We start from the raw sequence: 12,642 nt of genomic DNA on the forward strand, positions 1-12,642 counted from the left end.
CAGAGTAGAGGGGACTCTCATCTTCAGGGGGAGACCCCTGGAACCTGGTTGGGGGGGGGAGCTCTGTATACCATTTCTCATTTTTCTGGTTTTACATGATGTAGAATCTCACCCATTTTGTTGTTATATAGGTTCATAGGGGTAGTAATGTCTGATTCATTCTACTGTCCCTCCTACCCCATTGCCCCTCCCCTCCCTTTTCTCCCCTCTACCAAATCTAAAGTAACTAACTATTCTTCAGTAGCTCCCCACACTGTGAATTAGCATGGGCATATCAAAGAATATATTGTATCTTTTTTTAAAGTCATAAATTATTTTGTAACTGGTTAAAAGAAACTCTTCGGTTATAACAATATAGTTGACACCCTAAATATATGTAACTAGGTGTATGTATGCATCTGAGAATTATATCTGTTTAAGTCTTGTCTAAGTGTTATGTAAAAGTTTACAAAATGAAAGTTTTTGTAAGTTTACCAGCAAGATAACCAATAAGTGCTCTTTTATGCATTGTATCTTACATAGAAAGGCCACACTGTTATTTGAAAACCTGTCTTACATCTGTTTACTTTAACTAAGTCAATTTCTGACCATTAACACTGTTTCCTCAGTATATAAGATTTCAGGCTATCCTTTGATTTTTGTTAACCCAGGCAGACCTGTGACTCTTTGTTCACATACACTCTAGACTCTAAATTGTACTTTAAAAAAGTTAAACTTGGGTAAATGTAAAAGTTAGGGCAGCCCTTTGCAAAGGTGGTGTTATCCAAACTAAAAATCACTTATAGCAAAATCCTGATTTGTCTATAAATAACACACTTAATTGGTATCTATTCATGTCCTTTGATGTTTTATAGCTGGATGAAGTTACCAGTTGTCAATAAGTTATATATAGAATTTTGTGTTACTCTTCAGAATGGAATTAGAATTAAAGTCCATTTTTGGAAGATAATGAGAGCCTGATCTGTGTAAAGGTGACACTGTAAAAATGGAAGCATTTTGTATTTTTTTTTCACAAAAGAAAGTCTTAGCCTGTCTTTGATTCAGGTGTCAGATGTAATATTGTATTGTTATGTGTGAAGAGCCGTGTCTTAACCTGAGCAAAAACTCTGCCTTCGACTGTATTACATGTTAGAATGGCTCCAAACTAGGGTAGACATCAGCCCATTTAAAGTTGTGCCCAAAATATTGATTTTTGTTGTAAAGATTACTGTGATCTCAAACAGGGGATATAATATATAACTAAGATTCAAGATTTTTATAAAGTCATTTTTCTTGATTCATAGCTATTACACAAACTGAATGTTTTTGCTCTTTTAATTTCATTTTGTATTTTCCTTGTAAAATTTATAAATATTGCCCAGTGGTGTTTTGCAGGGGCCAACTATGTGGTGGAATGGAAGATAAATTTTGCCTGATTCCTCAACTTTGCCAGGCGGAGAAGCAAGTTCAAATGTTTTCTCCTTTTGCTTCCATACATCAAATGGCATTCTGGCCTGTTCACCGAGTTTCTGGATTTTCCTTCCTGCTTTTCTTCTCCGACTAGATCTCTCTGGACAGACAGTTCCCCCACAGTACGCACGCACGCGCATGCATGCACACACACACTCCTCTACTACCATGTATAAACCTTCCTCTGAGAGGAAGGAGACAGAGTAGAGATCTCTTCAGATTTGAGAAACAATGCTGGTTGAAAGCCATATTTCAAAAAGAAAAGAGAAGCCATCACATCAATCACAACTTACCCCATTCTGCCAGTATTGTAGTGAGCTTTTTTGCCACTATCACTAAAAGACCTGACAAGAACAATTTTAAAGGAGGAAAAGTTTATTTGGGGGCTCACAGTTTCAGAGGCCTCGGTCTACAGAGAGCCAGCTATGTTCCTCAGAGCCCAAGGACAGCTGAACATCACCATGAAAGTGTGGCAGAAGGAAGCGGCTCAAGTCATCCCTCCAGAAAGCAGAAGAGAGTGAGTTCTGCTCATCATGACAAAATAGATATCCCAAAGGCATGCCCCAGGTACCCACCTCCTCTAGCCACCAGCCTACCAGCCTATGGTTGACATTCCGTTAATCCCTAAGGCTCTCCTAACCCAATCATTTCTCCTCTAAACCCAAACATTTCTCTTCTAAATCTCATCTTACATATGAGATTTTGTGGGGCACCTCAACTAAACCAACAGCCAGTGATTTCTTTGGGGGTTTTGATGAGTCTGGACTTAGTGGATAATAGGGCCAATTAACTGAGTACTCCATAAACAGATTGTTTCACAGGTATTCAGGACTCACGGCTAGGAGATCAGGACTTTCTGCAAATACCAAAGAACCAAGAGACTGAACTCAGGATCTGATCCTATAACCAAGGTTTATCTTCAGGCCTGTTATGTATTTGTGCATAATCCAGGAAGACTGGGAAAATGACTGGACTTAAAGTCCATATCTCCTCAGTTCAAAATGAGATACATATGATTTCACAAACTGCCTTGTTCAGTAACAAAACTATCACATTCTATTGACATTTGTAGCATGCTTTTGAAATGGGGCACAAATATTAATCATCTTAATTTATGTACAAAGTATATGCATAAATTACATTTATTCCAATGAAAAATTAGTGAACTATGTAAATATTGAATTATTGTATCAGGAAGAATGCATCCTCCACAAAAATGTCACTGTTGCATTGGGTATAAAGCTCAGGGGTAGGTCACTTGTCTAGCACAGATGAGACCCTGGGTTGGATCTCCCACTCTGTAAGAAGTATTGTTAGTATTCTTTCTTTCTGTTAATGACTTATTAGGTACTGCGGTCTGGCAATAGAGAACAGGGGTATGACACGGGTGAAACCCCTCAAAATGGGTTCCATCCTTTTTTGCAATAGACAGTTATACTAGTGTATACTGAGGGAGAGCATGTAATGCTATGTGGACACAAAGTGGACACCTACACGAGTCTGGAGGGGCATGGGAGCTACCGAGACTGGGAAAAAAAAAAACCAAAAAAACAAAAAACAAAAAAAACCTTAGCTGATTCCTAAAGCTACAGTAGGTAGATGGACAAAGCAATAAAGCAATATTAAGGAACAATTCCTTAAAGGGAAGAATAACATTTATGTATTCATTTATGTATTCTAAGCCCTGACATAGACTTGCGAGATATTCGCTTGCAGCATATTTAGTCTAGCTAGAATTAACTGTTGAGAAGGGAGTGGTAAAAATGAGTTAATTTATGATGGATAAGATAGGGATTAACATTTGCAAACACATGTACCCACCCTTAATCAATCCCATCCCACCAAGAATAGTACTAACTTATTGAGGAATAGTTCGGCAGTGGGAAAGACTTACCAGGCTTCCTCAACAGGGCATGTCACTGAGTCCTGTTCACCAGCAGTATGCCTTTAAGAAAACAGACTTCTGAAGAGCCTGCAGACCTGCTCCATAGGGACTAGAGATCTCAATCATAGCTAAAAGCCAACAAAGCAAACAAATTCCTTCCACCTGTTCTCCCAATTCCCCAAATATTCACCATCTTCTTCAGCAAAAATATATTTTAATTATTAATGCATTATAATTCTACACTGTTATTTTGTACACATGCACAATATATTTTAAAATTTCATCTTCTCGTATTTACTTTTCCCTCAAGGTATTTGTAACACATCTCCATCCCATCACTTAAATACAGCATAGGAATATAGAGTCACAACACAAGCATCAGTTAGCCCACAACTGAGTTCCATTCATCCCCATCTCCCCAAGTCTAATGTCCAGAGCCCAAATGGATGTATGAAACAGGCAAGCCCAGAATGAAGTCAGCTCTAGGCCTCTGCATGGCTCTCCCCCCCCCCCCCACAGTCCTCTCCTCCTCTCCCTCCCCAAACAGGCCTTCTGGTTTCTGAGCTACCAAGGAACTTTCTTTGGGTGCGATTACAGGACTTTAAATCATGTATGTAAGAAATTAAAACAAGGAAAAACAATTTAAAAAAGAAGAAAAGAAAACAGCCTGTGATAAACCTACTGCTCCATAGAAAGTTTGAAATATCTCCCTCATCCTAATCAGCAATGACAGATTTTCTCCTCTTTACAACAAATGCTGGTTGTTTTGAAGCACTTGCCATCTCAGACAACTCCATGGTGATGCTTCCCTGTGGGCCTTTTCCCAGATGCAGAGGCCGAGAGGAAAAGCCCTACACGTTTACATGAAGATTCCTATAAAGACGGTTACCTACAAAGTTCTCCAGTCCAAGAATTAGAAGGTGGAAGGAGCATAGAAGCAGGCAGTCTGAATAGGAGACATTCATTTACAAGAGACAGGAGGGGAGGAAGAGGGTACAAAAATCTCAGGCTACTAATACCACTCCAAATCTTCCAGAGCCTTAGAAGCTGAACACTAGTAAAAGTCCACCTTTCCCAGGCTTTGGTGGGACACTTTATAAACTTCTATCAGCTTGGGCCAGTGACTTGACAAGGTCACAATTTAAAAAAGACAAAACAGAACATCTCCAAAGGACCATCTTATCCAGACAGTAAGGGCCCTGACTGGTGGTCCAATTGTGCTGACCAATAATAGTGGTCAGATTTGTTCTAGTGACCAAATTTGACTAGGTCAACTGAGTAGATTACAAATGGGGGAAGAGACTAAAGAAACAATACTTAGGGCAAGGGATAGGACCTGTAGATTTAAGGTCACATATATCTTTCACATTGATATTTCCGGCCATTCTCCAATTACATGGAAAACCTGAGCTAGCTGTTCCTGTGCCATTATCTACGTGTACAAGACTGAGCAATCACACCGTCAAACTCCTTATACTGAATATTCAGAGTTTCCTCAATCAGAAGGATGCTCATGGGTGCCGCAGTCTGGCTGGGCACAATTCAGGAGCCACTTGTCAAAAGAAACTAATTTTATTTTTAGAACTACAAACGCCAAGCAAAACAGCTCCTCAGGAAAAGAAACCCTCAGAGCCCAACTGCCACCACCGGCTTCCACAAGCCTCTCACCAACGCAAGCCTCTCACCACCTCCCACAATCCTCCTGCTCTTGAGGCCGATTGGCTGGGTCGCATGGGCGGAGCCAAAGAAGTCCCCCAATGAGCAGTTCCGTAGTCTGAAGGGCAGGGAAACAGCCCAATGAACATCACCGCAGAGGAGCCAATCAGCTAGATGTTGCTGGGGCCGCTGTGAGCCAATCATCAGCTGGCAGTCTGAAGGGCAGGGAAACAGCCCAATGAACATCACCGCAGAGGAGCCAATCAGCTAGATGTTGCTGGGGCCACTGTGAGCCAATCATCAGCCGGCAGCTGGAAGTTTGCTGGCAGCTGGAAGTTTGCTGGGGCCCCTTTGGCTGTGGCTCTCAACATCTAGCCAATCATCAGCTGGCAGTCTGAAGGGCAGGGAAACAGCCCAATGAGCATCACCGCAGAGGAGCCAATCAGCTAGATGTTGCTGGGGCCGCTGTGAGCCAATCATCAGCTGGCAGTCTGAAGGGCAGGGAAACAGCCCAATGAACAGCACCGCAGAGGAGCCAATCAGCTAGATGTTGCTGGGGCCGCTGTGAGCCAATCATCAGCCGGCAGCTGGAAGTTTGCTGGCAGCTGGAAGTTTGCTGGGCCCCTTTGGCTGTGGCTCTCAACACATGGGAGAGTACTGATAAGGGACACAGGAGGGCTGGGGGACATTCTTGTCCACCAGCTCATTGACAAGGTTTTGAATGATGGCATGATTGGGGGAACTGAGACCATGGTGTAGTACCCGAGGACAGGATCCCTTACAGTAGTTTGGGGTATAGTGATGAGGAGCAATGATCCAATGATCCCAGCCCAGCTGCTGGAAGGTGACTTTAAAAGAATGAAGGGAACACTGATTATTTGCAGACTGATTATTTGCAGACCCATAATGTTTCTGGGAAGAGTCAGAAACCCTAGGCAGGATGCTGCCTGCTTGCCAGACCCTCCTCAAAAGAGAGGATCCCCTTTCTAATATTTCCTCTAGTCCTCTGGGAAGTTTAGCCTTCTGGCCACTTTTATGAGTGTCATTGAAATAGAGTAGCAGCACAAATGCAGTGTCCAAGGGTGAAGTGCATTCCATTGGATCCCAGGAACCAGGCTACCTTTTTGCTGCTGACACATAAAGTGGAGTCTTAGGATCCTGTGATGCTTGTGATTCCAGAGTGTCTGCAGAATGTGTTGTGTAATGTCCATCTCTGTCCAGGCTTTAGACGTCAGAGAAGGCTTTGAGGAATTTCTTCCTGAAGGAAAGTGGTTGGTTGGGCTTTGTGGGGCCCGGGGCTCCACATGGCAGGATAAACTAAAGTGAGCTAGGTGGAGTTGTTGACGATAAACCACAGTGGCTCTGACTAGTTGGTACACTTCCCGCTTTGGTCTGAGAGGAAAGTCCAGGGTTTGCAAATGCCAGGAACCTGCACACATAAGACAGAATAGGGTTAGGGGATTAGAGTCTTGTCTGGATATTGAGCCTGAAAATCCTTTACAAAACTGTTCAAGAGAAACACAACTGTAATCAGCCCTGAAATTAACTCAAGGTAATAATATCTATCATTTGTTGAACACTTGCAAATGTACGAGATGCTTTATATTTATAAACTCTTGAATCCTCAATGGTCTCATGAGATGCTTATTATTCCCATTTTGCAGACAAGGAAATTGAGGCTCACAGAAGCTATGTCAAAGGACACACACCCAAATGCTGGATGTATCTCAATGGTGAGAGCACTTTTGCCTAACATATGTAAGGCCCTGGGGTCAATCCCAGCACCATAGAAACCAAAACCATGAAGGACACATAGCCAGTATATGGTAAAGTTAAAATTTGAACTCAAGCTGGTTGCCATTAAGAAAAGAAACTGTACCAGTGGCCAAGAAGTTGGTCAAGGGAGGGAAGAGGTAAGGGAAAAGGAAATACGGTGAATGAAATTGACCAAATTATGTCATGTCCATGTAAAATATGTCATGACAAATCTATTATACATAAGTATAGTACACCAATAAAAAATAAATCAATAAAGTAATGTTGTCTCACTTTTAGATAACTTACAGTTCTAGACTCAGGGGAAAAACTCAAGCATAGAAGAGTTTAGAAGATCAATTATATTATTGATTAATAAGGTGACCAAAAGACATGTTGAAACATGCATGGATTTAGTGACCTTATTTCAGAGAGAACATGTGGCCTTTCGTTTCTTGGGATTGGCTCTGATTACTAACCCACAGGGAGGTTGGGGAGGGGAACAATAGAAATCCATTGGATTCAACAAAGGGGGAAGAAAGGGAGGGGGGGAAATAGGAAAGACACTAGAAACTTGGCCATAACTTTCCTAGCCTTGTATTTGTACACATGACCAGGAAAAACACACACAAGAGTAGGATCCAAAGTAGAATAAGTTATACTCCATGTATGTATATTCTGCCAAAATAGTCTACTGTTATGTTGTAACTAAAAATAACAAAAGAGTCTTAAAATATTTTTAAAAGTATCCTGATTTCACATCAATATACAGATGCAGGTTTTGGGCAACAATTCAGTATTGTGCACTATTCTGTCATTGTTTTAAATCCAGGACCAAGGCACCACAAAATAATTATGTCACTAGTGGGGACAGCTATTTTTGCCGTTTCTGTCTTTCAACAACTTCAAGAATTGCTTCTTGGGCTGGGGCGATAGCTCAGTGGCAGAGTGTTTGCCTAGCATGTGAGAGGCACTGGGTTTGATCCTCAGCACCACATAAAAATAAATAAAATAAAGGCATTCTGTCCATCTACAACGACAAGAAGTTTTTTTTTTTTATTGCTTAAGTATCTTTTGGCCATTTCTCCTTTAACTCCCCATCTCTCCCTTTTCCATTCCTTTCTAGAAATGACTCTCCATTTTCCCCATTCTTTTTACCATCACTTCTCTAAATACCTTCTCAACAAGGCCTTGATCACCAATATTTTGTTTGCTGGCAAATCTATTAAAAACTGCATGCCCCTTAGCAATTGAGAGATTTAATCCAAACTGTTGTGTTGACACCCAGTGGCCAAAGGGTAGGAAGGCTGGGCCTGTAGAGTTCCCAACTTGTGCTCCCCCTCCTGGTAAAGGTCAAGAGCAAAGACTACAAAACCAGTTATCTCAGGAAAAGGTCTTCTCTCTCCTTTACAAACATCTTAGTAAGTATTTCCACATTAATCTATGTATTATTTATTCATCTAATGCTTCTCCACTGAATCCACAAGTCTGGGATTGTAATAGTGCTGGGGATTAAACAGAACTCTTTAATATTTTGATGTTCCAGAGTACTTCTAAAAGTTTGTATTCTAACTCATGCTAAACACACCCTCAGGATTGGGGCACTCACTAGCCATCATTCACACAGGCCCAAGTCAGACCTGTGTTTGCTTTCTTATGTTATTCCACACTCCCATTTTACAATAATCTTTCCTAGAGGCCCACCCATACACCTGCTCCACCCTGCCTGAAAAGGAACCCAACCCAAACCTCTAGCAGGCTGTCCAGTGAGAAACTGCCCTTTCCTTTCAGACCTTGACCTCACCTGTTTCCTGAAGCAGGGTGGGGTTGCTGAGGATCAGAGCCAGGAAGGGTCTGCTCAGAACTTTCCAGGGAAAGGAAGGACTCATACATCCCTTATGACTGAATCTGTCATCTGCTTCTGTATCCATTCCAGAGGCTCTAAGATACCAGTATGCTTCATAGTCGGCCTGGGATATGTGCCTAATTGTAAGTATCCTACTTTTCAGCCTCACAGCATCAGTACAAACTTGACTTGGTCTGCTTTTTTTTTTAATTGGTTGTTCACAACATTACAAAGCTCATGACATATCATATTTCATACATTAGATTGAAGTGGGTTATGAACTCCCAATTTTACCCCAAATGCAGATTGCAGAATCACGTCGGTTACACATCCACAATTTTACATAATGCCCAATTAGTAATTGTTGTATTCTGCTACTTTTCCTATCCCCTACTATCCCCCCTCCCCTCCCCTCCCATCTTCTCTCTCTACCCCATCTATTATAATTCATTTCTCTCCTTGTTAATTTTCCCATTCCCCTCACAACCTCTTATATGTAATATTGTATAGCAATGAGGGTCTCCCTTCATTTCCATGCAATTTCCCTTTTCTCTCCCTTTCCCTCCCATCTCATGTCTCTGTTTAATGTTAATCTTTTCTTCCTGCTCTTCCTCCCTGCTCTGTTCATAGTTGCTCTCATTATATCAAAGAAGACAATTGGTATTTGTTTTTTAGGGATTGACTAGCTTCACTAAGCATAATCTGCTCTAGTGCCATCCATTTCCCTGCAAATTCTATGATTTTGTCATTTTTTATTGCTGCATAGTACTCCATTGTGTATAGATGCCACATTTTTTTTTATCCATTCATCTATTGAAGGGCATCTGGGTTGGTTCCACAGTCTAGCTATTGTGAATTGTGCTGCTATGAACATCGATGTGGCAGCATCCCTGTAGCATGCTCTTTTAAGGTCTTCAGGGAATAGTCCGAGAAGGGCAATAGCAGGGTCAAATGGTGGTTCCATTCCCAGCTTTCCCAGGAATCTCCAAACTGCTTTCCAAATTGGCCGCACCAATTTGCAGTCCCACCAGCAATGTACAAGAGTACCCTTTTCTCCACATCCTCGCCAGCACTTGTTGTTGTTTGACTTCATAGTGGCTGCCAATCTTACTGGAGTGAGATGATATCTTAGGGTGGTTTTGATTTGCATTTCTCTGACTGCTAGAGATGGTGAGCATTTTTTCATGTACTTGGTGATTGTTTGTATATCCTCCTCTGAGAAGTGTCTGTTCAGGTCCTTGGCCCATTTGTTGATTGGGTTATTTGCTATCTTATTGTCTAATTTTTTGAGTTCTTTGTATACTCTGGATATTAGGGCTCTATCTGAAGTGTGAGGAGTAAAAATTTGTTCCCATGATGTAGGCTCCCTATTTACCTCTCTTATTGTTTCTTTTGCTGAGAAAAAACTTTTTAGTTTGAGTAAGTCCCATTTGTTGATTCTAGATGTTAACTCTTGTGCTATGGGTGTCCTATTGAGGAATTTGGAGCCCGACCCCACAGCATGTAGGTCGTAGCCAACTTTCTCTTCTATCATACGCAGAATCTCTGATTTGATATCAAGCTCCTTGATCCATTTTGAGTTAACTTTTGTGCATGGCGAGAGAAAGGGATTCAGTTTCATCTTGTTGCATATGGATTTCCAGTTTTCCCAACACCATTTGTTGAAGATGCTATCCTTCCTCCATTGCATGCTTTTAGCCCCTTTATCGAATATAAGATAGTTGTAACTTTGTGGATTAGTCTCTGTATCCTCTATTCTGTACCATTGGTCCACCCGCCTGTTTTGGTACCAGTACCATGCTGTTTTTGCTACTATTGCTCTGTAGTATAGTTTGAAATCTGGTATTGCTATACCACCTGATTCACACTTCCTGCTCAGAATTGCTTTTGCTATTCTGGGTCTTTTATTTTTCCATATGAATTTCATGATTGCTTTATCTATTTCTACAAGCAATGCCATTGGGATTTTGATTGGCATTGCATTAAACCTATACAGGACTTTTGGTAATATCGCCATTTTGATGATGTTAGTTCTGCCTATCCATGAACAGGGTATATCTTTCCATCTTCTAAGATCTTCTTCTACTTCTCTTTTTAGGGTTTTGTAGTTTTCATTGTATAAATCTTTCACCTCTTTTGTTAGGTTGATTCCCAAATATTTTATTATTTTTTTTGAGGATATTGTGAATGGAGTGTTTTTCCTCATTTCCGTTTCAGAAGTTTTGTCTCTGATATACAGACATGCCTTTGATTTGTGCTTGTTGATTTTATATCCTGCCACTTTGCTGAATTCATTTATTAGTTCTAGTAGTTTTTTTGTAGACCCTTTTGGGTCTTCTAGGTATAGAATCATGTCATCTGCAAATAGTGATAATTTAAGTTCTTCTTTTCCAATTTTTATGCCTTTAATTTCTTTCGTTTGTCTAATTGCTCTGGCCAGTGTTTCGAGAACTATATTGAATAGAAGTGGTGATAGAGGGCATCCCTGTCTTGTTCCAGATTTTAGGGGGAATGCCTTCAATTTTTCTCCATTCAGAATGATGCTTGCCTGGGGCTTAGCGTAGATAGCTTTTACAATATCAAGGTAAGTTCCTGTTATCCCTAGTTTTTCTAATGTTTTGAACATAAAGGGATGCTGTACTTTGTCGAATGCTTTTTCTGCGTCTATCAAGATGATCATATGGTTCTTATATTTAAGTCTATTGATATGGTGAATAACATTTATTGATTTCCATATATTGAACTATCCCTGCATCCCAGGGATGAATCCTACTTGATCATGGTGCACAATTTTTTTGATGTGCCTTTGTATCCGATTTGCCAGAATTTTATTGAGGATTTTTGCATCTCGGTTCATCAGAGATATTGGTCTGTAGTTTTCTTTCTTTGAGATGTCTTTGTCTGGTTTCGGAATCAGGGTGATGTTGGCCTCATAGAATGAATTTGGTAGAGCTCCCTCTTTTTCTATTTCTATTAGTGAATTGTAATTATACATAATAATGTTATTAGTACATTGTAATTATACATAATAGTGTGGTTCATTGTGACATATTCATATATGCACATAATATAATTTGTTCCAATTCATGCCCCAGTACTTCCTTCTTTCCTTCTCTCCTCTCTCCCCCTGCTCCTCCTCTTCTATTCTTCTGGTCTTCTTTCCTTCTGGACTTCCCTATGGTGCAATATAATTACACATAAAGTGTGAATTCATTGTGATATATTCATATAAGCATATAGGATAATCTGAATGATTTTATTCCCTGGTTAGGAATGGAATCTGGGGTCCTCCTCAGGTCCTCTGAGACCCCACCTCTCACCAGCCTCATATCTTGCCATTCCCTGCAGTGCTCTCTAGACTCCAGCCACAAATAGGACATTCTTCCTTCCACCCGCTAGGCCTTCGCACACATTGTTCCTTAAACCTAAGCCAGATGTCTCTCCACTCTTGTCATGTCTCCCTTCTTAACTGGCCTCAGCTCAAAGGTTCCCTCTTCAAAGGTACCTTCACAAAACCCCACGGAAAGAGACAACTTCATTGCTATTCTCAATCATAACCTAGTTCATCATTTGACAGCATTTGCCACAATTTGCCACTTAACTGTTTGCACATTTATCTCCCCACCAGAACACGTGCTCCAAGCCAGTAGCTTTGCCTGTCTTAATCACATTTATGTGCTCAGCCCTCAGTAGGTGGTAAATAAATATTTGTTGAGTGAATTTCCACCCACACCAAGTTATTTTCTCTTTCCTAAATCAGGATGAACTTCTCTGCCAATGAAATTGGCTCCTTACTGCCGCAGTCTGGCTGGGCACAAAATCAGGAGCCACTCAAGCAGGAACAAACTTTATTTTTGAAACTGCCGCCAATGCCCCGTAATACGCTCCCGCTCCTGGGAAAATTGCCGACCGACCCACGTGGTGTTCTCCCAGACCCCAACCGCAAGTCCCTCCTCCAGAATTCCCTCCTACCGCACTTCCCCAACCAATGGGAACTCTCCAGGAGTCCCTAGCAGGCTGAGGTGGACAGCAGGAGTCCAATATCCATATG

General features: G+C 41.1%; 1 protein-coding gene across 1 annotated transcript in view; it reads right to left on the bottom strand.

Annotated features, from left to right (window-relative positions):
* Window positions 1–4,762: 4,762 nt before the first annotated feature.
* The window catches only part of LOC144250676 (bone morphogenetic protein 15-like), a 57,830-nt gene continuing 49,950 nt past the window's right edge, over window positions 4,763–12,642 (bottom strand). The window contains 3 exon segments of the mRNA XM_077793628.1: window positions 4,763–4,865; window positions 5,649–6,075; window positions 6,078–6,419. Coding sequence (XP_077649754.1) covers window positions 4,763–4,865; window positions 5,649–6,075; window positions 6,078–6,419 — 872 coding nt within the window.

This window comes from Urocitellus parryii, chromosome X, assembly GCF_045843805.1.
Source record: "Urocitellus parryii isolate mUroPar1 chromosome X, mUroPar1.hap1, whole genome shotgun sequence".
In the NCBI taxonomy this organism is placed as follows: Eukaryota; Metazoa; Chordata; class Mammalia; order Rodentia; family Sciuridae; genus Urocitellus; species Urocitellus parryii.